Consider the following 26,703-nt stretch of genomic DNA (forward strand, 5'->3'; position numbering starts at 1 on the left):
ATGATCCTGATGCTAAAACATGTATTTTTCCTCACCTTATCAGTTCACCTCAGGAGTTAGATGTTTTTTTCATTATTAATGGGGACACTAGTAGGACCAAAGCATTTTTCTCCACATTGCTTTTGGTAGTTAGGAACTGTCACAGTGGAAGCCCTGGCCCCTTGAACCACAGCAGCAGCAGGTGAGCAGTGGAGGAACTCAGTTTCAAAATATTTTGTTTTAAGAGATTGTTTGTCATGTTGAAGTCGTCACATAACATCTGATGTTGATTTTGAGATTTTTAATTTATGCTTTTTAAAGATTCGGATTAAAAAAAAACATAAACACATTTCCACTTGGTTTTCTCATAAATCTCTCCATGTAACTCAAAACATCCTGATCCTGCAGTGTTCTCCTATGAGTCTGCTCCTGCCAGATAGGTGTGCTCCTGGGTGCCTGGTGGGGGCAGGGGCACGCACTGCTTCTCTTCCAGGAAAGGAGATATCAGAATTTTCACTGCGCTGTAGGTTAGACACACTCAACCTAAGGACCTAAGGCATACCTGGTCAGAAATCCAATTGGATTTATACTACAAACTCCCTGTATACTTGTGAATGCCTCTTTAGCAGTGCATTGTTAAAAAAAATAAAATATCAGAAAATTATCACATGAAATCCACTTTAAACCTTAAGTTAAGATCACTTGCATTCTAAGGAGAACTAAACAACTTTATAAGGAGTTTACAAAAATAATTTTTTTCAGCACATTTTATCCGAAGAGTATATTATTATAGATTCAACTAAAATTGCAGCATATGAAGAATTTAGAAAATTGTTGTGATGATTGTGGGTACTGTTAACACTTGCTTAGGTAACCCAGGAGGGGATATTCTTTTTTTTTTTAATTGGAGTTCAATTTGCCAACACATAGCATAACACCCAGTGCTCATCCATCCCATCAAGTGCCCCCCTCAGTGCCCGTCACCCAGTCACCCCACCCCCGCCCACCTCCCTTTCCACCACCCCTTGTTCGTTTCCCAGAGTTAGGAGTCTCTCATATTCTGTCTCCCTTTCTGATATTTCCCACTCATTTTTTCTCCATTCCCCTTTATTCCCTTTCACTATTTTTATGGGTCCCCGGTAGCTCGCCTTGCTCGTATAGTGGTTAGGAAGGGATACTCTGATAATATCCTGCTGGTCTTGGTAAATGCTCTTGCCTCATCGTCTTCTCCCCTGGGCTACTGAGTGCCATGGAACTTAACGCCAGACTTGCAGCTCCTGCATTCTATAAGCTCATATAGTCAGTGTTCACTTCTACTTTATTCAAACACATGGATTGAACCGCCACCCTGTTGCTGCTGGGAATAAAAACATAGTTCTCACTGTTGAGGATTTCGCTGGCTGGTAAGGGGAGTTGACATGTAGGATAAGTAAATTACATACAACCGTGTGCTATACCAGAGGGAGAACAAAGAATTGTAAGCGCTTATAGGGGATAAGTAGCTCACCTTTCCTTGGGAAGGTGGAGAACACTTCACAAACTTGGTGACATCTGAACTGGGTCTTAAAAGAGAAATTGAAATATGTTGGGTGGAGAAAGGCATACCAGTCAGAAAGAACCAAACGTGCAAAGGCTTAGGGTTTTAGAAAGAGTATGGCTTCTTCAGGGCAGTGACAGAAGTCTTGCAACTCATGGAATGGAATGGTGGAAGGAAAAAGCTGTCAAAGTAGACCTGGGCCTTAGGAACTCAGAGTGCTGGTGGGGTGGGGGCTAGCAAAAAAGGTAAAACTGATGGAAACTGAGAGAACTTGCGAAAAATACCTTGCTTGTTACATAGATCATCTAATAGGTAACTGGTCAAATTTTTTTTTTTTTTTTTTTTGCGGCAATACTGTTTTTCTCTTTCTTAATTCTCATCAGGATGGAAAATAAGCAAAATCCCTTCCATGGATCTCAATCAATGACATTTCAACAGTATCATCTTTACCAGTGGGGGTTCCTCCTATCCACACAAAACAGCTCTCCATTCTCTTGGTACAGACATTTCTCACTCTTCTTCCCTAATGGATGGTTCAGGCATGAGTAACTATGATTTTTTGGTGGTAATATCAAAACAAAAGTCAGTGTCATTTTTCACGAAAATGTCAAATTGTTCACCAATTTTGTCAGGCAGTCATTTGTGATACCAAGTGTTTTATCATTAATAATTTCTCAGTATAGAGTAATTGGTTATAAAAATAGATGGAAAAAATCCATTTCAACGTACACTTTCAAACCATGTGATTGAAGTTATTGAAAATTAAAGTGATAGTCTAATTATTTACACTGATTATTTTACCTATGAGAATTTAGTCATAGAGGAGAACTATGTACAACATAAAAAACTCCCAATTAGGGGAGAAGAGTCCCAAAAACGCAGAGGTAAATTGCATTTAAACTCATTACAGTTTGAGCCCGAGTGCTGATTTTGTGGTGGAGTTGTTGAAAACTATAATTTTGATTCAAAGCATATTTACAGGATAAAAATATACCCATATAAAAGTATAAAATATGTAAAAATATATGAAGTATATAACAATAATAGAAGAGTTGAAAGTTTATTGGAAAACAGTGTTTACTGCAAAAGAGACATGAACAGTACTCAGTGAATAAAGGCAGGTTTTTGGAGCGTTGGAAATGAAGCTAAAATATAAAAGAGAATAATTGTTTTTGGTTTGTACATTCACAATTTAATTACTCTAAAAATGCACAAATTCCAAATGAAATCATTGGACTTGGAAACCAAACTTCATTTTGTTGCAGTTAGCTGCATTATCATATAAATGAGACACATGTTTCTTCAGCTTATGCAATAATCCATGATGAGACAATTTAATAACAGAATGAAAACAATGTCATCAATTTGTGTAAACAGAAAAGGAAAGGCTATCTTGATTAAAGAGACATTCTTGAATTTAATAGGCATAAGGAGACAACTGACTAAGGAATGGAGAATTATTTTATATATACACAAGCATAGAGTATATGCAAATAAGAACCATGATTGGGCCTCTAAACATGAATAGAAAATTTAATGTGGTGGCAAAGTTTTAGAGGAGCAGTACTTGATTGTGCAAAATTCTAAGGTTTATTAGTGAGTGTGAGGTATTGAAAACTCTGAAATGCCCCCAGTACTGACACCTCTTTGACCACACAGTCCCTTGCATCTACATACAGATTGCCATTTTTTTTTGAAACTTGTTTAAGAGAAGGGGTGCCTGGCTGGCTCAGTTGGTGGAGCAGGGGATTCTTGATTTTGGGGTTGCAAGTTTGAGGCCCTCTTTGGGTACAGAGATTACTTAATGAAATCTTTAAAAATAAAACTTTTTTAAGAGGCTGAAAGCTATGTCATTCAGTAAGTTATGTGGGATGTCAAAAATATGTTGGGCTATTTGTTCTCTAACTATGGGCTGTCATCAAGCGCTTCCAGAGATTATTCATACAATCTTTCTTTTTTTTTTTTTTTAGATTTATTTATTTATTCAGAGAGAGAGAGAGAGAGGCAGAGACACAGGCAGAGAGAGAAGCAGGCTCCATGCAGGGAGCCTGATGTGGGACTCCATCCCCAGTCTCCAGGATCACACCCCGGGCTGCAGGTGGCGCTAAACCGCTGCGCCACTGGGGCTGCCCCATACAATCTTTCAAGCATAAAGAGGGATAGTGAATTAATGATTGGCTGATACTGACTTCCTAATGTGAATTTTTCCCTCTCTCTCCCCCACGTTTATTTATTATATTCAAGGCATTTTAAGAATTTTTTTTCTAAAAAGCTTCAAAGAGAAATTATGGACACATTCACTTTGTCTCTAAAAGTAAAAGAAATTGTTTTTATAATCTAAGAAAATCTATATCTCAAAACCATTTGGGCTGGGGTAATTATGCCCAAAAGAAATCTGTCAAGGTTTCAAGGAAATTAAAAAAAAAAAAAGTCTTTTGGAGGAGAACAATAGATCATAGCAGCTCAATAGTGCATGTCCTACTACTTAATCAATAAATGGTACACGATATTTTTATTGAGAATATAGTACTTGCTAAGTTTAAATTTGCATTTTTCTGAGTGTTTACAGCATAAGGAAAATTTCAAAACTACTGTTCATATGTAAGAAATAAATGGAGCAGAGCAAACCATGTACAATAATTTTACAAAATCAATGCAAGTATAATCCTAGAAACTCAGTTTTCCCAGAACAAAGTAACAACAACTTCATCTATTTGTTTGTCGTGATCTATGCAAAAATGCTTCCTGCATTCAGCACCACTATCTATGTGTCTGTGGTCTGATCAGTCCCAATAGCCAATGACGAATGCTTATATTCTACAGCTGCGTTGCCCCAGCAGATTACAGATCCTGAAAAACTCACCGTATCAGTTCACTACATTAGCCAAGTCTTTAATTTCCTAAAGTTACCATAGCAAAGTGCCACAGGCTGGATAGTTTAAAACAACAGAAATTCACTCTCTTACAGCTCTGGTATCAGCAGGACCTTGCTCCCTCTGAAGGCTCTAGGGAAGGATTCTTGCTTGACTCTTCCAGCTTCTAGTGGTTCCCTGCAATCATTGGCATTCCTTGACTTGTAGCTACATCCCTTCAGTCTCTGCCTCCAATGTCATGTGGCCTTTTCCCCTCTGTGTCTCTCCTCTTCTCATAAGGACACCAGTCATGGATTTAGGGCCTACCTTAATCCAGTATGACTTTGTCGTAACTGACTACATCTGCAGGGGTCCATTTCCAAATGAGGTCACATTCTGAGGTTCAGGTGGACATGAGTTTGAGGGAGATATATTCAACCCACTACATCAAGCAAAAGAACTACTCTTAATTTGATCTTATCTAGAATAATGTCAATTGTCATGTAAAACTTTTTTTGTTGTTGTTCATTTCAGGCTTTAAATTATAAATACTAAAGACTACTCTTGTCATTTCAGTTGAATGTGATATTGGCTCTAGTGCTAGGATGATTAGTGAAAAATAGCATGTCATAAAATGTTAAATTTAAATATTAACCCCCAATTTCTCATAGGATTTCTCATTTGCTTAATTAAGGCTCATTCATGGAGATATGTGCCCCCACGATGTCTAAGTAATTTATATGTATGTAAAGTCCAATGATGAGGATTTTATAACTAAATTCAGGTATTTGGAGTTGACCCTGTAGGAAAGGACGAGCCAGTGGAGATTCATATTTCAAAAAGATATTTTGGGTCGTCAGATCAAAGCTACTGAACAGATGAGATGAATGGGGTTTGGACCACACTAATGGGGATGGAGAAGTGAAATTGTATTGAATAACATCCTGATGACTTAGTAATTGACTAGATGATGTTAATAATAATAGTTAATATTTTTTCCAGTTTTATCAAGATATACTTGATGTATAACATTGTGTATAACATTGTGATGTTAACATTGTGTAAGGCATACAACATGATGATTTGATGCATGTATACACTGGGAAAGATAACCGCAAGAAAGTTAAGACATCTGTCACCTCACATAATTGTAATTTTGTGTGTATGTGTGTGGTGGGAACACTTAAGATCAAGCATAGATAATATTTATTGAGCACTTTCTATGTGTCAGATCCATTCTAAGCACTTTTTGTGTACCAAGTTATTTAATTCTTGCAATAATCCGGAAGTAGTACTACTATAATGTTGATTTCAGATGAAGAAACTGAGGCACAAATTCTTGTCAAAGATCACGTACCTAGTAGTGGGAGGAGCCAGGATTTTTTTTTTTTTTTTGACTGTCACAGAACTATTTTATTTTATTTTATTTTATTTTTTTTTATTGGTGTTCAATTTACTAACATACAGAATAACACCCAGTGCCCGTCACCCATTCACTCCCACCCCCCGCCCTCCTCCCCTTCTACCACCCCTAGTTCATTTCCCAGAGTTAGCAGTCTTTATGTTCTGTCTCCCTTTCTGATATTTCCCACACATTTCTTCTCCCTTCCCTTATTTTCCCTTTCACTATTATTTATATTCCCCAAATGAATGAGAACATATAATGTTTGTCCTTCTCCGACTGACTTACTTCACTCAGCATAATACCCTCCAGTTCCATCCACGTTGAAGCAAATGGTGGGTATTTGTCATTTCTAATAGCTGAGTAATATTCCATTGTATACATAAACCACATCTTCTTTATCCATTCATCTTTCGTTGGACACCGAGGCTCCTTCCACAGTTTGGCTATCGTGGCCATTGCTGCTAGAAACATCGGGGTGCAGGTGTCCCAGCGTTTCATTGCATTTGTATCTTTGGGGTAAATCCCCAACAGTGCAATTGCTGGGTCGTAGGGCAGGTATATTTTTAACTGTTTGAGGAACCTCCACACAGTTTTCCACAGAGGATGTGGAGGAGCCAGGATTTTTAACCCACAGGATCTGGTGAGCAAAAGGAAGGACTCAGGGGTGATTCTTGAGATTGGGAGGCTGAGTAGAAGCTTGTGTCATTAGCCAGGACGGAGATACAGAAACACAGCAAGTCCAGGGGCAGGGTGGGGGCAGGGAGTTTGACTGGAAGGTTGTGAGTCAGTACATTTGGTTTTGGACATAATACTAAGTTGGAAGAGCTGTGGGTGGGAAATCCAAATGGATATGCCAATGGATAGTTTGTTCTAAGTACTAGAATAATATTTGTTAAAATTAATCTTTTAAATGTGTTAAAATCAATCTTTTAAAAAAGAAAAGACTGCTTTAACATGTACATTATGCAGCTGTAGTAAAAGAGAGGGGAAAAACAGTGATCCTGTGTCCCAGCTCCTAAAAAAGGAAGAGTGGTTTTAACAGGGTGAGATTCTTTGAAGTAGCGTATCCTCTTGTCATCCTCTCTACATTAAGTTAGGAAAGTAAATGACTGGCTATCCTACGTGTAACTTTGTGACGCTTTTCAGCCAAGCAGAAAGAAGAGAGGCATTCGTGAATAATTCATACCTACCCTATCATGAGTGAATTTCCTTCGTTACCAACTCCCCTCATGCTCCCACCCTTTGCGCCAGGTTCCACCAAATATGCCCCCGCTTTGCTCTAACCACGGGGTATTCCAGTTCAAACCCAGCGGTTTATGGGAACTGCTTTTGTTGAAATCATTAAAGAAAGAAAGGCCTGTGAATTCTCTTTCCGAAGCACCGCCTGTTTTCTGTGTCATTTCAGCCTCATTAATCAGCGCTGCGGCAAGGTAGACATTGTGCTGTGTATTTTACTGTCCCCAGCACAGCAGCTCCTGCGTCTCTGCCCCCAGGCCGACGCATTGGGGAAAAAGAGGGAGGGAAACCATCAATCTTCCCAGTTGCACATGTCAGCAGTGATTCCTTCCCCCTTCCTGTTGGCTGTCTCTCTCACCACCTGTGTTTAGAATTAGCATTGAAGCTGCTGCCCAGATGAATAAGAACCACTGTCCCTGTCACCTGCCCTGGTATGGACCACCACTTCTGAATGAAAACAAGGAGTACATAGGGCAATTATCTTTATACTGTGAACAGTGCAGGAGAGAGAAGCACATATCCCCTTAGAAGTTCACTAAAGCCTAAAATTCAAGCAGGTTTTAGGTCATACATTCTAGAAGGTAGCATCATTGACTGGATCAGAGGGGTAAAAGCAAATAGTTTCCTGGTGCCTTGCTGTATTTTCATAGTCTCCCTCTAAGTGTATACAGCTGAGGTTCATCTAGCTAGGTTCAAGTCCACTATTCACTAGCTATGCACTGTTCACTGGGCCCCTCTGTGCCTCAGTTTCTTCATCTGTAAAGCAGAGATGATAATACTACCTACCTACCTCATATGGTTTTTTGTGAGGATTAAGTGAGATATTACATTCACAGCTCTTGCTACAGTACTTTGCACATTAGAAGCACTCAATACATGTTAGCCATTAATTATCATCGTTAACCTCATTGTTCAAATAATAAAACTGGAGTTCTGAGAGATTAAACAATTGGTGTGATTCATAGGTGGTGCAGGAGGGATTTGAACCTGGCACTCCCAATTCCCCAAACTGCCTTTTCTGTTCTACTGCTGTTTCCATCCAGTTCCATCTTAAAAATAACTCATGTGCTAGCTTAATAAATCACTTAACTTTATTTCTTTATTTCCTATCGTATAAAACGAGAATGGTAATAATGGACATTCCTGTTAGAACGAGCCTCTTATAACTTCATGTCAATTAATATAATCAGGCTGTATGCATACAACTATTTTTAAAATTTGGCTACAGAAAGTGTTCTTGCCCTTAGAAAGTTAAACAATGCAAAAGTATCAAAAAGGAAGTCACCTGGGGTCACAACCACTACTGTTAGAGGGTGTATTCTCCCTCCTAGTCAGAACTCATCTACTTAACGTTTACGCAGAACCCTGGTGGGCTGAGCATTGTTCTTGGACCTCGAGGGGCCTGCTATTGTTACTCCCGGTTTCCTATGGGGATGTCCTGTGATTTGCAGGAGGGAATACACTTAAATAATGTAGGGAATGCCAGGTATCCTTACAGTCTTGTGTAAGTATTTCTTTAGGACAGGGACGCCTGGGTGGCTCAGCGGTTGAGCATCTGCCTTTCGCTTAAGGTTTGATCCCAGGGTCAGGAGATCAAGTCCCATATCGGGCTCTCTGCGTGGAGCCTGCTTCTCTCTCAGCCTATGTCTCTGTCTCTCTCACTCTGTGTTTCTCACGAATAAATAAATAAAAATCTTAAAAAAATAAAAGTATTTCTTTAGGACAGATTTCTATTCATTGAATGGTTGGGTCAAAATATATAGACACTTAAAATTTTGACCTCAATAAATGGTCAGATAACTTATGGAGAGCTTACTATATGCCAGGCACTAAGCACTTTACACTAATAAACATGTCACAGTCTCCCCCACCCTCGCCCTACAATCCACCCATTTTATAGATGCTCATGGCCAGACAAGTAACAGGGCTAGGACTTTAACCCAGGCAACCTGGTGCAAGCCTGCTTGGTACCATGGTTAATAACCAAATGTTATCGTAGTCCTATTTTACTGCTTGACTTTGTCATTTTTGTAATTTATTCTGAAGTCAAGAGAACCATGTGGGCTGTCAGAAGTGTCTGAATGCAAGCAAATGTGTTCAAAACAACCCTGGGAATTCGATCAGTCTACGGGCTGGATGATGGGAAAGGGAGCCAGGGGTGGCTGCAGAGTGAGACTTCCTACTCTCAGTAGTGGTCAGGAGAGCAACAGAGATTCTTTTTTGGAAGGGGCTATCTTTATGTCAGGAAAATAACTTTAGAAATTTTTTTTCTCCACTTACAGGGTGATACCTTGCAAGAAATTCACACTATGTCCCTCCCAAAGGTTCAGAACACTTGGGTTAGTCATGGAGTTATTTCCTATACCAGGTATAAGAATTTCTAGCATCCCTGCTTCATGTAGCCAGCACCATCTGTTGTTTGCCTGGGTTTTGGTCAACTGAGTAACCATAAGACCTACCAACAACTGCTTGAGTATTGAATTCAGACTCCCTCATAGGGATCAGAAGGAGTTAGAGTTTTCCAGGCAGGAAAATGGGTGGAAAAGAACACTCTGTGCAGAGATCATTTGGTTTTCTACCCGTTACAATTCTGATGTCAGCATCTTCTTAGTGGGATTATTTTCTTGGTAAAGGCCAGGCTTCATATGCTTCCTGAATCCCTGAGTCATAAGCCCCAGTCCCTTGGGTTCCAGCCAATGGAACTGGACATTGCCAAGTCAGTCTACCTAGGCATCAGAGATGGTGTGCTCACTGTTACAGCTGTCTTTTCTCACCAATGTAGAAGTTCTAACTGAGTAAGGGACAGGTAAGACTAGGTAGGGAGAGATAGGTAGGGGGCTATGGAATCAGGCTCATGGAAATCTCAAAAATGCTGAGGTGTAAGGAAACCAGAGACAAGGGAACAAACCAGACCACTCTGCCCTGGGTGTGTCTGGAGGAGGTGTCTTTTTTTATATGACAGTCACCTGTAACCAACAAAGAATAACAAGACCCTAAGAAGAAGTAAGCCATTAAAGAGGTTATCACCAGTCCTTTCTCAAATCCAGACATCACAAGAATGATAAGGCCACAAGTTCCCTAGTCGGTTCTGAATAAAAGACCGTCAGTGGAGGCCCACGTTGGCAGCACTGTCGGGACCCCTCTCACTCCTGAGCACTTTTTCTGTATCCTTACTTAATAAAATTCTATCACTTTACTCGCTCTCCTTTGTCAGTGAGATTCTTTGACTCTGTGAGACAGGAACCTTGCTCTCCGGCTTCATAACCTCACCTTCATAATCTGCTAGCCTTCCTGGTTGCCAAATGTGAGATCAGAACTGCCTGATGCCCAAATGGCCTCTGACCATGAATTAATTAGTAAATAACTGTCTCAGGGGTTTTACTTCCTTGAAATGTAAATTATAAGCAAATGAACTTACTTTTCACATTTTTATAGTTTCTGTGTGTGTGTTTCCTAGCAGGTTGGCGACTTTGGAGGATAATTACTTAATACTTGGCTCTGAACAGTGCTTTTTCTATCTTGGCCATACGGTAGAATCCCCTGGGGAGCTTTTAAAACTCCCAGTGCTCATGCTAAATCCCAAGATGATTAAATACGAATCTCTGAGGATGAGACCAGGCATCAGTATTTTCTAAAGCTCCCAGGTGATGACTGTGCAGCCAATATTGGGAACTATTGGCTTGGACAGTATCTTCTTTCTTTCGTCCATAGCATGTTCATCTGTACTTCATTTAATGCAGTTGAAGTGAATTTTAAGAATTGATATTGGTACCCCCAAACCCCTCTCAAACTGGAACAATCACCTGAATCACTTGGAAGGCTTATCAGAGCCCAGATCGTGTAACTCTTATTTCTTCTGGGATAAGCCCACTCTTAGAATTTCTAGGTTAGTAGGTCTGGGTGGGGCCCAGGAATATGCATTTATAACAAGTCCCCTGTTACAGTTATGTTGCGGGTACCAGGGAACACACTGTGACAGCATCTGCTCCAGTGCCTTCTTTCTGCCTTCCCTGTGCTCTGCTCTTTCCCAACCATTTTTGTGGCCCGGGGAGCCTGTCTTCAGGGCGGTTCATGCTGTCAATATCCATCTTAGGAAATGGATGCTTGAGCAAACTTTAGCATACTGCTCCGCCTTCAGGTAGTCATGCAATCTAATTTTAAAAGTCTACTTCTTATACAAATGCAACGTCCTCCTTATTCCAGATCACCCATCTTAAGCCCTTTGTATATCAAAATCAGAGGTACCACTGAGTAGGATTTTGGTGTCCCAAAATGGGGCTTGGGTTTCACTTTCCTAAATAAATATTTTTATGAATGATGTTTAGGTAGAGTTGAAATGATGATGTTAAACCCATTTGTCAGGAATACTGTGGGCTCAATAAGGCTTCAATGGACTGCCTTTCAGGGACTTAAAGAATTGAGTTTCTGAGTTTCAGAAAACCGATGTTTAAACAAACTCTTAGAACATAACTTGTTCAGGTACCAAGTATAACTGGAACATTTGGTTCATTTTGTTTATAGCTATTTTGCCCTTTATATTCTGAAGCCAAAGTGGGCCGGGGGAAGATTTGTCATTTATACCACTAACATTTATTAGGTGCTCACAATGTACCTGGCACTGCTATATATGGGGGATATAAAGATGAAAAAGACACCGCCTGCCCTAGAGGAGCTCATATTCTAGGTAGGAAAACATTTTCTAAGCAAATACGAAAATATTTACCAAGTTGCCAGTGTGATATGTGCAATAATGAAGAACTAATGAAGGAGGGATCTGTTCTGCCCTGGGAGTGGGTGGAGACAGAAAAGGGGCAAGGGAGGGAGGAGAGAGAGACAGAGGTAGGGGGAGAGGGAGAGAGAAGGAGAGAAAGAGGAAGAGAAAGGAAAAGAATGAGGGAGGGGGATGGGGGGCTGACTGTGTGTTTGTGTGTGTGTGTGTGTGTGTGTGTGTATGTGTTAGGGAGAAGAGAAGATGTGTTTGAGAGGTTTCTAATCAGGGAGAGAGTGTTAGACCTTGAAGACCTAGGGGATTTGCCCAGTAGAGAAAGGGGTGAAAGGCATCCAGGGTGATGGAACTGTCTGAATGCAGATGGGAATGAGCTTTTAAGGACTGCCAAGTAACCAGGTCAGCTCCTCACAGAGGATGATGGAGGATGACTGGGAACCGCATTCCTGGCCACATAGAGTTTGAACCTTAACCCAGAAGAAGGGAGAAGACTTATGCACAGAGCTAAGTCAGCATATATGGTGTTTGCATTGTTATCTCAGACCTTTTTATTATTTTATTTATTTATTTATTTATTTATTTATTTATTTATTTATTTATTTAAAAGATTTTATTCATTTATTCATGGGGGGTGGGGGGAGCAGAGACACAGGCAGAGGGAGAAGCAGGCTCCTTGCAGGGAGCCCGACATGAGACTGGATCCTGGGATTCCGGGATCAGGCCCTGGGCCAAAGGCGGCCCTAAACTGCTGAGCCACCCAGGCTGCCCTCAGACCTTCTTTTTAAAAGAACTTTCTTCTCCTGTATCTTTTCCACTACCCTGAGGAAGACAACTTCTTAATTTCTTCCTTTTAAATTATGTTATTTATTTATTTGAGAGAGAGAGAGCATAAGCAGGGGTGAGGGACAAAGGGAGCCCCATGTGGGGCTCAATCCCAGGACCCTGAGAATGTGACCTGAGCAAAAGGCAGATGCTTAATCGACTGAGCTGCCCACGAGCCCCAACAACTTCTTATTTTCAACAAAATATTAATACTTAGAAAGTGTCTTGAATCCAATGGTGTTCAGACCTGTGGTCTGGGAAATGCCCTCAGAGGCTTGCTGGGGTGAGGACAGAAGAGCAGGCTGGGCCTCCCTCCCTCCTTCCCATTATCTACCCACTGACCCAGCTTTTCTTCAGGCTGCTTTACATGTTGGGCACATCTACCGAGAATAGTACATTTGAAAAACGTATGTAACTAAAAAAGAAAGGCTTCAAAGTCACCCTAATTTACTCCTCACACATTTCCTAACAGTCTGAGGACTCTGGGCTGCATAGCCAAATCTTTCACCTGCGGGCAAGAGGATGAATCTCTCACCAGTGGACAGTCAGCTGAAGATGGGCACCAGGCAGGCCCTGATGTGCATGTGTGACCTGTGACAGTGGTTGGGAGGCAAAGCCTTTAGTTGGCCATAGGAGGTAATGGTAAACTTATTTCTCCCCAGGATGATCTAATACTTTAAGATCAACGTTTGAATTTTCTTATGAGGAAAAATTGATCTTAAGCATTTTGGATTATTCTTTACATTTTTAAAAGTTTGGTACTTTTTCTTTTTTTTAAGATTTTATTTATTTATTCATGAGAGACACGCAGAGAGAGGCAGAGACACAGACAGAGGGAGGAGCCCCATGTGGAACTCAACCCAGAACTCTGGGATCACAACCTGAGCTGAAGGCAGACTCTCAACCACTGAGCCACACAGGTGCCCCTAAAAGCTTAGTATATCTTGATCTCCTGCCTGTGTTTACTGCTCCATTCAACATAAAGATACAATGTGTGGTGGTGGTGAACGTGTTTATTTTAAAAATTGGACCTTCGCTGATTTGTTATATTTTTATTTTTTCCTTGCTTATTTGGTTTAGCAAGTGGTGCTATCATTAGGAATTAAAAGTATTTCTCACCACATATCACATTATGTGATAATTATTTGTCATCTTCAGATAATAGGTTGATTTTGTTCCAATAGCCTTTCCAATGGGAAAGGGACTGGCCAGTTTGTTTTGTACCTGCATATAACCTTTGCATTTAAATACAGCTTAGCAGCCCTGGGGTGACAATGCAATCTTTCCTGGAAGCCAAAGTCCCCTGACTTTGTATTTTATCGTCTTCATCTGATGGGGAAACATTTGCTGAGTCGGCATTTCACATGTAGGAAAAAAAACAAAACAAAACAAAACAGGAAGAAAGACCTGAAGAATATAAGCCCAGAGAAATGTTGAGGTACAAAACAAATAGCTATAGAAGAAAAGAACATGGTAAATGTCCAAACCTAGGGAAGATCGTTCTGTGGTCTGCAGCAGAATTCCGGGGTTCTGGATTCTGGTCCCAGCTGTACCACCAGCTGTGTGTCCTTGGCATTTTGGTAAACATCTCTGGTACACGCTTTATCCTTCTGAAAAGCCTGTGGAAGGGAGATGTTGGTCGGCTGAGGGTGCTTAAAGGCCAAGGGACAAAGTTCTAAACAGACCAGGGCCAGAGTGGAGGAAGGGATAGAACAGAGGTCAGCAGCAAGAGTTCGGCTCTGGGGCTGACTGCCCTGCCTGTGATTTACCCCAGCAGTGTCCTTCCCTAGAAAGTAAGGCCAGAAATCCCACCTCCATGAAGCGAGGGAAGGTATGTGCAGGTGACCCGGGACCGTTTCTGACTGCCGCAGTTAGTGACAAGAAGGGAAATATATGTGCATGAGCCCTCTGTCACATGATGGGAGGACCACACAGGACAGTAGATGCACAGCTCTTGAAATGTGGAAGAGGCTTAAGTAAGTCTGCAAGAAACTTGTTATAAGTCAAGTTTATTCCTTTTAAACTCTTGCACAGCCTAACAATATATATTAAATGTTTATCATCTGTGCCCTTAAGGACCTCACAGATGACTAGGCCTGTCCTTCCTATTTTTTCTTTTTTAAAATAATCTTTTTCCATTCGATTTTAATGATCAGCTTACATGTTGTCTCTTGTTTGAGGGTGATATAAGACCTACTTTCTCTTACATTGAATTAATATTTACTACACTGATTCCCAGGACTGAGCATCTGGTTTCATTTCTAAGCAGAAACGAACCCATTTTTCTTGGTGCCGAGTCAGCATTTTCTCCCCAGACCCAGAGCTCTTCGTATTTTCTGAAAGAAAGAGCTGACTGTGGCAGAACAATGCTGAGCTGTGGCCAAAGAAAGCTTCAGAGGAGCACCTGGCTCCTCCCAGCCAGGGCTGAGGTGGTATTTTTTATGCTGAGTCTTTTCTTTTCTTTTCTTTTCTTTTCTTTTCTTTTCTTTTCTTTTCTTTTCTTTTCTTTTCCTTTTTCTTTCCTTTTTTTTTTTTTTTTTTTTTTTTTTTTTGCTGCTGAATCTTTTCTGCTCCAGCTCTTAAATCACTAATTGGTAGGAGAGCCATTTTCGAAAATAAACAACAGCAAAAAACATTGAGATGTTCAATGAGCCTAGGATTGAAATCGTAGGGTAACCTATATGAGAAACATTGAGAGCTAAGGAGTGAGAATCTTAAGATGTTATTTTTATTACTACACAATGATCAGAATAAATAGACTTACAGAAAGAGATTTTTCAGCCCAGTTAGTTAATAACATTGGTTACTTTTTTTTTTTTATCATATTCTGTGATAACATGCCCTTTATGGAACCAATTAGACACGGTGATGGTTCAGCCAAGGCTTTGGTGGACCGTTGACTGCAGTTAAAACAGGTGAGGCGAATGCACAATTGATGTTACAGCTGGCTACAAGCAGGACTTGGTAATAAGAGTCTTGAAATTTGTTCTCGAAACCTTTGCTTCCCAACACCATACATACCCAAGTTGAAAGTGTTTCAAAGCTAGTAGGCAGCCTCCTTTTGATGTATTTTATTCACTTGGAATTAAAGACAGAAGCTCTTTTTAGCTAATCACAAACACTATCTTTTGCTACAATTAGCAGCTTTCGATTTTTCAATTGCTTCTGGGTGCAGTCATTAAAATGAAGGTAATCATGAATTTTGGATGTGCTTTGTCGTCCCTTAAGACAGGAATGGTGTTAGCTACATCTGTCAGACTGTATGTTCTCCCTTTGATTTGAACACCCACTCTCTCTTCTGGAATAGATCAAATCCCGGGACTGGTGTTGCCGGTTGGTAATGCTGATTCGGTTACAGAATAAGCCAATGAATACGTTGATTGGAAGTGGCATTTGTTAAGGAAATAGCACCTGAAATAAAAATGGAGCCCTATTTTGTAAAATGCTCCTTTCTTTTTTCCTTCTTAATCCTCTGCACTGTGATGGAATCCTAGTTGATGCTCCAGAAGTCCCCATGAGTGAGTGCCTGTGAGCTAGTCCTGAAGCTGTTTTCTTTGTGGCTTGCCTCTTGTCCACTGGGAAGCCCATGCTCCTCTCATTTTCATGCTTTTCCAGCTCCAGTGCTTTTGAACACAGAACCCCCATCCTCCCACCACCCAAACTCCACATTCCAGCCCCGTGATTTCACGGTCCTGGGCAGTGCTCCCTGCCATGCAGTCAGGCTGCCTGCTGACTCTTGCAGGGGCAACAGATGGGAACATAAACTCACTGCAGAAGAGCAGGATGCTCTCTGTATATTTTTAAGACCAGGAATCCAGTTCTCATTTAGAGGCTGTATTTTTTAAATAGCTCCCTGAAAATTGAACAAAACATTTCTTGTTGCTCTTATTTCTTGATAACATCATTTTCTCCGCGTGGATGGATAGAATCACAGAAATTAGAGAATGGAAAAGATATATTAGATCATGTCTAGTCCATTCCCACTGGTTACAGCTCTTTTTTTCCCCACAGTCTGTCCTCTATAGCGTTTTTCTCTTTTCATTTTCTCAAGAATTAGTTTTTCTATTTCTCCTGGGGAATAATTCCTTAGTTTGACCATGGAGGAATGTATATGCAAATATTTGTAGTCTTTTTTTCAGCCTGATATTCCTACTCTTCATAATCCCTTATATTAGTATAAACAGCCCCTCTTCATCCTAAGTCAAGTATTTCTGGATTTTTTTTTCTTCTTCTCCATTTATTAAGTTCAGAGCTTGTTTTTCTGCTTTGCTTTCTCTATTCATCAATCAGTCCCTAAAGCCCATTAATCATTTTTTTACCTCACTGAAAGCTCTTTTGCTTATTCCCATATCAGGAGTCCAGGGCTGGTTGAGATCCCAAGGAGAGATCCTTGAAGAAGCCTCACTGATAATGTACTTATTCTATCCTTTCTCTCCTCCTGGACCCCTAGCCTCAGTTCGCAACCACAAACTGTTTTCTACAAAAATGTTTCTAAATTATGATTTGGAGAATTAGTCATATTAGTCATCTCAAGGCTGTGTGTATGTGTGTGCACATGTGGTTTTAAGTGGTAAGATTATATTTGTTCTCAGTTACTTAGAAGATATTTTTCATATCCTTGGAGCCACAAGTCTTTCAGGTCTCCTGCGTCCTTGGATCAAGTATAATTCTGGACCATGGAACTATGATGCATCCGTAGAATGTAGCATCCTATTTTAGAGCTGTCATCTCAGAATTAGGAAAATAAACAGATATGGGAAAAACAGACTATATTTGTAGGATTTAGAATTCTTGGGGAAGTAAAGGGCAAAATTTAAATAGCCTTAGCCCTCACATATCTAAAGAAGATTGGCTCTTAAAATCTAGTGTTGGAGCACCTGGGTGGCTTGGTGGTTGAGTGTCTGCCTTTGGCTCAGGGTGTGATCCCAGGGTCCTGGGATTGAGTCCTGCATCAGGTTCCCTGCATGGAGCCTGCTTCTCCCTCTATATCTCTGCCTCTCTCTTCTATGTCTCTCAAGAATAAATAAATAAAATCTTAAAAAAAAAAAAAAGCTAGTGTTAGTTATATAGATTTTTTTATTATGTCATTTTCTCTCTTTTTTTTTTTTACATCTCAGTTATTTTGAGGTATAATTGACAAATGAGTTTGTAAGATATTGAAAGTGTACATCATGGTGATTATATATATAGATGCTTCGTGAAAGGGCCTGGTTAATTAATACACCATCACCTTACATGTTTATTTTCATTTATTTGTTTTTGGTGAGAATATTTAAGTTCTATCTTTTAGCAAATTCCACTTATACAATACAGTGTAATCAACTATAATCACCATATTTTACCTTAGATCTTCATATGCTATATGGTTTCCTGGATTGGAGAACCTAATATTATGAACATACCAGTTCTCTCCAAAGCAATCTATAGACTCAATGCAATCTCAGTTTAAAAGCCCAAAGTTTTTTTTTTTTCCTCTTAGAACTTTTCAAAGTGGGATGCCTGGGTGGCTCAGCGGTGGAGCGTCTGTCTTTGGCCCAGGGCGTGATCCTGGAGTCCTGGGATCGAGTCCCACATCCGGCTCCCTGCATGGAGCCTGCTTCTCCCTCTGCCTGTGGCTCTGCCTCTCTCTGTGTGTCTTTCATGAATAAATAAATGAAATCTTTAAAACAAAACAAAACAAAAAAGAACTTTTCAAGGTGATTCTAAAATGTATAGGGAAGTATAAAAAGCCAAGGACGGGTAAGCGAATTCTTTTTTTTTTTTTTTCATTAAAGATTTTATTTATTTATGAGAAGCACGGAGAAAGGCAGAGGCAGAGGGAGAAGCAAGCTCCCCATGGGCAGCCTGATGCGGGACTCAATCCCAGGACCCCGGGATCACGCCCTCAGCCAAAGGCAGACACTCACCCACTGAGCCACCCAGGCACCCCCGGGTAAGCTAATTCTTGAAGATGAAGGTAAAAAGACTTGGTTCACTACGTCCCAAGACTTACTAAAAAGGTACTATGGTACTGATCAGAGACAAATACATAAACAGATGGGAAAGAATAGAAAGACCAGATATAGACACAAGTATAAAGAGGCAAGATGCTTGATTTGTGACAGAAGTGGCATTCCAGAGTAATGGTCAAAGCCAACTTTTTCCATAAATGGTACTGGAACGATCTGATATCCTCATATGGGGGAAAGAAAGAAAAGGAATTGGATGCCTACCTTACACCGTATGCAAAGAACTCCAAGTGGATACAGACTTAAAAGTAAAAGAAAAAACTTTAAAGCATACTCACATGTGCATATACAAATGCTTTATGTATGTGTATAGGCAAATACACTCATATCTCCATGACCTCAAGTTATTAAAAGATTTCTTCTATGCCACTAAAACATCTGTAGTCAAAAATTATATATTTGGTGAAATTAAGAATGTCTCTTTGTCAAAAGATAACATAAAGAAGACAAATAACTATGCAATGAGAGAATATATTGGTCATACATGTAATTGATAAAATATTAGTATCCAGGATATATAAAAATACCTAAATCAATAAAAAGATAATCCAACTTGAGAAAAATAGGCAAAATAACTTCAGTAGCCCCCCCCACAGAAGAAGAAATAAAAATAGCCAATAACCACAAAAGTTCTCGACTTTAATAATCGAAGAAATGCAATTAAACCATGATGAGATTCTACTTCTTATCCGTCATATTAGCCAGTAAAAGTACTGGCAGTGTTGATGAGGATGAGGACCAAAAGAAATTGATGGTAGAAATTGCAGTATGTTCCATACTTAGGAGTGATTTAGCTTACTGTAGTACACTTGAAGATACAAAATGCATACCTTATGACCCAGCATATGTACTAGGAAAAATTGGCACACACAACACAAAGATACATGTATAAGAATGTTCTTTTTTTTTTCTCCATAACTTATTTATTTGGAAATTTGCAAGCCTACAGAAAAGTTGCAAAATTAATGCAATGATTGTGAGCAAGCCTTACTGGATAGTAGCTAGTGGAAAGAACATACATGGGCTTTGAAGTAAGTAATACCTGGTTTGATATCCCAACTTTATCACTTACTAGCTGTAGGACCGTGGGCTATCTCTAAAGATTGTAAGCCTCAATTATCTCATCTGCAAATTAGAGGTAATAAAATGCCTACCATATTAGATATTGTAAGGACTAATTGCACTAATGTATATCAAGCATAATGAGCATAAATGCATGCAACATAGTTGTTCGGGAAATTATGGCTGCCATGATAAATATTTTGTTGTTGTTGTTAAAAATGATAATGACACATTTTATTTCTTCAGAACCTTTTAATGACAGCACATTTACTGACGTATATTCATTATGTTTCATTACAGAATAAAAAATTATTCAAGAAAACAATAGCATTTTTTTTCATCCTGTATTACTTTTTTCCTTCTCAGTTTCCTGTTACAACTTCAATATTGGACAAACCAGGGAATCCTGGGTGGCTCAGCGGTTGAGCACCTGCCTTTGGCTCAGGGCGTGATCCAGAAGTCCTGGGATCGAGTCTCACATCACGCTCCCTGCATGGAGCCTGCTTCTCTCTCTGCCTATGTCTCTGCCTCTCTCTCTGTCTCTCTCATGAATAAATAAATTTAAAAATATATATTTTTTAAAAAGTGCAAATCAGGGGCACATTGGTGGCTCAGTTGGTTAAGCATCTGCCTTTTGCTCAGGTCATGATCCCATCCCCATGATCTCACGTGGGGCTCTCTGCTCCTTCCTCTGCTCCTCCCTCCTCTCTCTGTCCCCCACCCCCCACCTCCTGCCCCTTCCCCCTACTCATAATACCTCTCTGCTCTCTCTTTCAAATAAATAAATAAAATCTTTAAAAATTAAAAAAAGAAAGTGCAAACCAGTGGGAAAACATGCCCATAATAAAAATGTTTTTATAATTTAAAAAATTATATAGGATTAAAAACTCCAAAAAAAAAGGATTAAAAACTCCATGTGAAGAAATACAGTATGATTTTATCAAAAGTAAAAGGAAACTGAAGCACATAAAGTTAAATAACTTTATCAAGAAGTAATATTAGAAATAGTGTATAAGTTTTCTGTTTTCTAGTCCAAGATCCTGCACACTAAGTTGTAATATCATCAATTATATTTAGAGAAAACTGAGTTAAGTAAATAGCAGTACCCTTCATCTCTAATGCTATGACTTCCTTGCCTTACCTACAAAAATGAATGAAAAAGCCTTGACGCCCCTTTACTCTCCAGAGAAATTCAATTCTGTGTCTGAACTCTTTCTCACTGACCCCCAGATCCACAGTCATCTTTTTCTCTTGGGAACTCTGTCTGTACTCCACTATTTATGTTTGCAAACTGATTATGACAGTAACAGTATTGCCACATTGGAATAGCCAGGGGAATTTTAAAAAAGAAAACCATATCTGGGGGCATCACAATGCCAGATTTCAGGTTGTACTACAAAGCTGTGGTCATCAAGACAGTGTGGTACTGGCACAAAAACAGACACATAGATCAATGGAACAGAATAGAGAACCCAGAAGTGGACCCTCAACTTTATGGTCAACTAATATTCGATAAAGGAGGAAAGACTATCCACTGGAAGAAAGACAGTCTCTTCAATAAATGGTGCTGGGAAAATTGGACATCCACATGCAGAAGAATGAAACTAGACCACTCTCTTTCACCATACACAAAGATAAGCTCAAAATGGATGAAAGGGGATCCCTGGGTGGTGCAGCGGTTTGGCGCCTGCCTTTGGCCCAGGGTGCGATCCTGGAGACCCGGGATCGAATCCCACGTCGGGCTCCTGGTGCATGGAGCCTGTTCTCCCTCTGCCTGTGTCTCTGCCTCTCTCTCTCTCTCTCTCTCTCTCTCTCTCTGTGACTATCATAAATAAATAAAAATTTTAAAAAAGTGGATGAAAGATCTAAATGTGAGACAAGAGTCCATCAAAATCCTAGAGGAGAACACAGGCAACACCCTTTTTGAACTCGGCCACAGTAACTTCTTGCAAGATACATCCACGAAGGCAAAAGAAACAAAAGCAAAAATGAACTATTGGGACTTCATCAAGATAAGAAGCTTTTGCACAGCAAAGGATACAGTCAACTAAACTAAAAGACAACCTACAGAATGGGAGAAAATATTTGCAAATGACGTATCAGATACAGGGCTAGTTTCCAAGATCTATAAAGAACTTATTCAACTCAACACCAAAGAAACAAACAATCCAATCATGAAATGGGCAAAAGACATGAACAGAAATCTCACAGAGGAAGACATAGACATGGCCAACATGCACATGAGAAAATGCTCTGCATCACTTGCCATCAGGGAAATACAAATCCTAACCACAATGAGATACCACCTCACACCAGTGAGAATGGGGAGAATTAACAAGGCAGGAAACCACAAATGTTGGAGAGGATGTGGAGAAAAGGGAACCCTCTTGCACTGTTGGTGGGAATGTGAACTGGTGCAGCCACTCTGGAAAACTGTGTGGAGGTTCCTCAAACAGTTAAAAATAGATCTGCCCTACGACCCAGCAATTGCACTGCTGGGGATTTACCCCAAAGATACAGATGCAATGAAATGCCGGGACACCTGCACCCCGATGTTTCTAGCAGCAATGGCCACAATAGCCAAACTGTGGAAGGAACCTCGGTGTCCATCGAAAGATGAATGGATAAAGAAGATGTGGTTTATGTATACAATGGAATATTACTCAGCCATTGGAAACAACAAATACCCACCATTTGCTTCCACATGGATGGAACTGGAGGGTATTATGCTGAGTGAAGTAAGTCAGTCGGAGAAGGACAAACATATGGTCTCATTCATTTGGGGAATATAAATAATAGTGAAAGGGAATAGAAGGGAAGGGAGAAGAAATGGGTAGGAAATATCAGAAAGGGAGACAGAACATGAAGACTCCTAACTCTGGGAAACGAACTAGGGGTGGTGGAAGGGGAGGAGGGCGGGGGGTGCGGGTGAATGGGTGACGGGCACTGGGGTGGGCACTTGACGGGATGAGCACTGGGTGTTATTCTGTATGTTGGCAAGCTGAACACCAATAAAAAATAAATTTATTATTAAAAAAAACAGTATTGCCACATTGTACTGTTACATATCTCTTTGTAAACCTATCCTCTATTTCCACTTAGACTGCATCTCTTGGAGATGTGCCTTTTTCTTCTGCGCCTTTGTATTTGTACATTTTTGAGTGTACAAAGAATTCCAACCACATTTTAAGTTTTCTTTCCTGTCCCTAATAGCACCTAACAGTGCTTTGCACAGGCACAAAATAAATGCATCAGGATAATGACTGTCAGATTGCAGTCATAAAAAATAGAACTCGTCATCATTGCTATGGTAACGTGGGCACAGGAGTCATAGATTCTGCACTGAAAGCAAATGCTTGTTTTCCTCTATTCCAGAAAGATGCTGTGAAGCGAGTATTCTCTGGCATTCAGCCTACAGGAATCCCCCACCTTGGCAATTACCTGGGAGCCATTGAGACCTGGGTGAAATTACAGGAAGAGCATGGCTCGGTGCTGTACAGCATTGTTGACCTACACTCCATCACTGTCCCCCAGGACCCGGCCGTCCTTCGGCAGAGCATCTTGGACATGACTGCTGTTCTTCTCGCCTGTGGCATAAACCCAGAGAAGAGTATCCTTTTCCAACAATCTCAGGTCAGCTTCTCAGATTAGAACCAAGAAAACTTATCTTTTCAAATTATTTGGGGAAAAATTTGGATGAAAGTTTAGGTAGCTCCTGTTTGTGATTCTTTTTAAATGGTTTAAGAGCTACTTCATTAGATGCAATGATTTATTTTTCCGTTTACCCTATATTCATATCTTTAAATGTCATCGTAATGCAATAGTATTTTTACCTTTTACTCCACTATTCTTGCTTCATGTATCAAATCGTACTATCTCATTAGTACTTGTAAGTCTTAAATTGTTTTTCTGTACTGAATTGCATTCAAACTGCTAAATTCATACTGTTGAATAATCTCCTGGTAATCAAACATAGAATTTAGCAACCAGTGGTTTTGCATAATGCCAATGTTGCTTTACTGGGTATTGCATTTGGAAGACCTGTTAGATAACTCCCATTGTTCATTCTTTGAGTAATAGCTTTTGAGAAGATTTGAGAGAACTAGCTGGGAAATTGGAAGACAGTGTTCAGTCTCCTGATTCCAAGCCAAGAGAGGCTTCAGAACAAAGCCAAAATATTTGACTGATATCGTCACTATGGATGAATCAGTTTACTCTTGGATGGGCAGATAGCCTGGACTAGAGACAGGGCGCTTAAGAGATTCCTTAGAAAAGAAGATGAGAAATTTAACTGGATCATACCCTTATTACATATCCACTTTAATCTTGTGACAAAGCCCCAACTCAGGAACAGTCTGTTATACATGTTTTGGCACATGTTAACATGTATACATGCATGGTATGCGTTATACATGTGTATATCTCCTTTCTTAGTCATAAACTTCGGAAAATCATCATTTTTATATATGTTTTATCACCCAGGGAACTTAGTATAATGATACATAGAGAGTGACCATTTAAAAAAATATGTAGTAAATTAATATCTTCAAAAATAAATACACTTATTAACTTAAAACTTGTTTCCAGCTTGGAAATAATATAATAAAATAATAGAATCTGATCATTAAAATGTCCATAAAGGCAATTTACCTCAATTTCCTTCCTCGTAGTTGGTCAGAAAGCCTTTCCTTTTTTTTTTTTTTTTTTTTCTGAGAAAGCCTTTACTTACACATAACTTTTCAAATTCAATCTTGGACTGACCCACCTGTTTTAAGTATATAAATATACTTGCATATGTTAAGCAAACACCTGCCTCCCTATAATTTCCATTCATTCATTTGACTTATGCTCTTTAAAAATACATAGTAAATCAACTCAGTCTTCCACTTGACTACTCTTCAAATACTCAGGGATGTTTATTACACACTAGCCTTACCCTACAGGTCCTTAACCCACCAGTTTTACCCTTTCCAAGCTAGTTATCCTACCTTGGGAGCACTCTCACCTTCTGAAGAAATGTGCCTGTTCTATTTCAGGAAACACTGTTTATTCACACTCTTCATGTCAGTTTTCAACATTATAGGTTACCTGATAGATCTTTGTAAGTTACCTGATAGATCTTTACTTCAACTAAGCTGTTTTTGATACAAGCTCCTTTTTGATCCTTATATGATACCATTTCTAAAAATTATATTCCTAATACATGTTTCCATACTTCTGCAAGGTGAAAATGTCTACATCTCTACAAAGTAACCCCTTGCCAGACTGCTTTGTTAAACAGTGACATTTAAAATTAAAGGCTCATTTATAGCCACAACCAATGCTTGCACTTTGAGCTCATACCCCTGGGAATGATTACCACATTATCAATTTTTTCTCCTTTTTAAAGGCTTTTTGGCAGTGACCTCCATAAGCATCTAAAATTTGCAATAATTGAGGTAAAAAAAATAATTGAGGTCTTTTATTCAACATGGAACTTTGTTGTTCAAACTAACAATTGAAAGAGTTGCCCACAGTATGGGAAACTTTGTAAAAACTCTGTAAATGAAGGATCCTGAAAGTCACCTTCCTTTTGATTTTTTTTTTTTTGTTGTTGTTATGTAATGAGCTCATTGGTTCCCATAGTAGTTGTGGTCTAGGTCAGAGAGTGCAGGTCACTGGTGTTGCCTGCTTCTACAGTGGCCTCAGGCAGTTCTGCACTGCCTTGCAGGTCCCCTTCTCCTATCCCTACTACTGCAGCTCCGTCCAGGGAATTTGGGTAGCTTGCCAGTAAAATGTGAGAGAAGTACTCATCTGTGCACATTCTACAATTTGTCCAACAAAGATCATATGAAAGACTTCCTCAAGGTGTCTTTCTAACCTAAAAAAAAACATACTTGGTTTGGGCCATTTCCTTCCTTAACTCAGGCAACCTTAATACAACTCAGTGGATGGACTGGGTACTTTATCAGGTTTTCTTTCCATTTTTAAATAGTTAATAAAGAAAAATTTAAATATGTATAGAAGATTAGGGAAGAATAGTGTACTATACCCCCATCACTTGCTAGCATTTTGTGATTTGTCTCATCAATGTTTTTTTTTTTTATTGGTGTTCAATTTACCAACATACAGAATAACCCCCAGTGCCCGTCACCCATTCACTCCCACCCTCCGCCCTCCTCCCCTTCTACCACCCCTAGTTCGTTTCCCAGAGTTAGCAGTCTTTACGTTCTGTCTCCCTTTCTGATATTTCCCACACATTTCTTCTCCCTTCCCTTATATTCCCTTTCACTATTATTTATATTCCCCACATGAATGAGAACATATAATGTTTGTCCTTCTCTGACTGACTTACTTCACTCAGCATAATACCCTCCAGTTCCATCCATGTGGAAGCAAATGGTGGGTATTTGTCATTTCTAATAGCTGAGTAATATTCCATTGTATACATAAACCACATCTTCTTTATCCATTCATCTTTCATTGGACACCGAGGCTCCTTCCACAGTTTGGCTATCGTGGCCATTGCTGCTGTAAACATCAGGGTGCAGGTGTCCCGGCGTTTCATTGCATCTGTATCTTTGGGGTAAATCAGAATGGGAGAAGATATTTGCAAATGACATATCAGATAAAGGGCTAGTTTCCAAGATCTATAAAGAACTTATTCAACTCAACACCAAAGAAACAAACAATCCAATCATGAAATGGGCAAAAGACATGAACAGAAATCTCACAGAAGAAGACATAGACATGGCCAACAAGCACATGAGAAAATGCTCCGCATCACTTGCCATCAGGGAAATACAAATCAAAACCACAATGAGATACCACCTCACACCAGTGAGAATGGGGCAAATTAACAAGGCAGGAAACAACAAATGTTGGAGAGGATGCGGAGAAAAGGGAACCCTCTTGCACTGTTGGTGGGAATGTGAACTGGTGCAGCCACTCTGGAAAACTGTGTGGAGGTTCCTCAAAGAGTTAAAAATAAACCTGCCCTACGACCCAGCAATCAATGTTGTTTTTATTGTCAGAGTATCTTTTTTAAAAGATTTATTTATTTATTTGAAAGAGGAGAGAGAGAGTACACTCAAGAG

General features: G+C 39.7%; 1 protein-coding gene across 4 annotated transcripts in view; it reads left to right on the forward strand.

Annotated features, from left to right (window-relative positions):
- Window positions 1-26,703, forward strand: part of WARS2 (tryptophanyl tRNA synthetase 2, mitochondrial) — a 94,146-nt gene that overhangs the window by 25,871 nt on the left and 41,572 nt on the right. For 3 of the 4 annotated variants that reach the window (XM_077842656.1, XM_077842659.1, XM_077842658.1), the window contains exon 2: window positions 23,003-23,260. The exons of the other annotated variant lie outside the window; for it this stretch is intronic. In XM_077842656.1, the coding sequence (XP_077698782.1) occupies window positions 23,003-23,260 (258 nt within the window). The remainder of the gene's footprint in view (window positions 1-23,002; window positions 23,261-26,703) is intronic. 4 annotated transcript variants of the gene reach the window in all.

Source organism: Canis aureus, chromosome 12 (assembly GCF_053574225.1).
Source record: "Canis aureus isolate CA01 chromosome 12, VMU_Caureus_v.1.0, whole genome shotgun sequence".
In the NCBI taxonomy this organism is placed as follows: domain Eukaryota; kingdom Metazoa; phylum Chordata; class Mammalia; order Carnivora; family Canidae; genus Canis; species Canis aureus.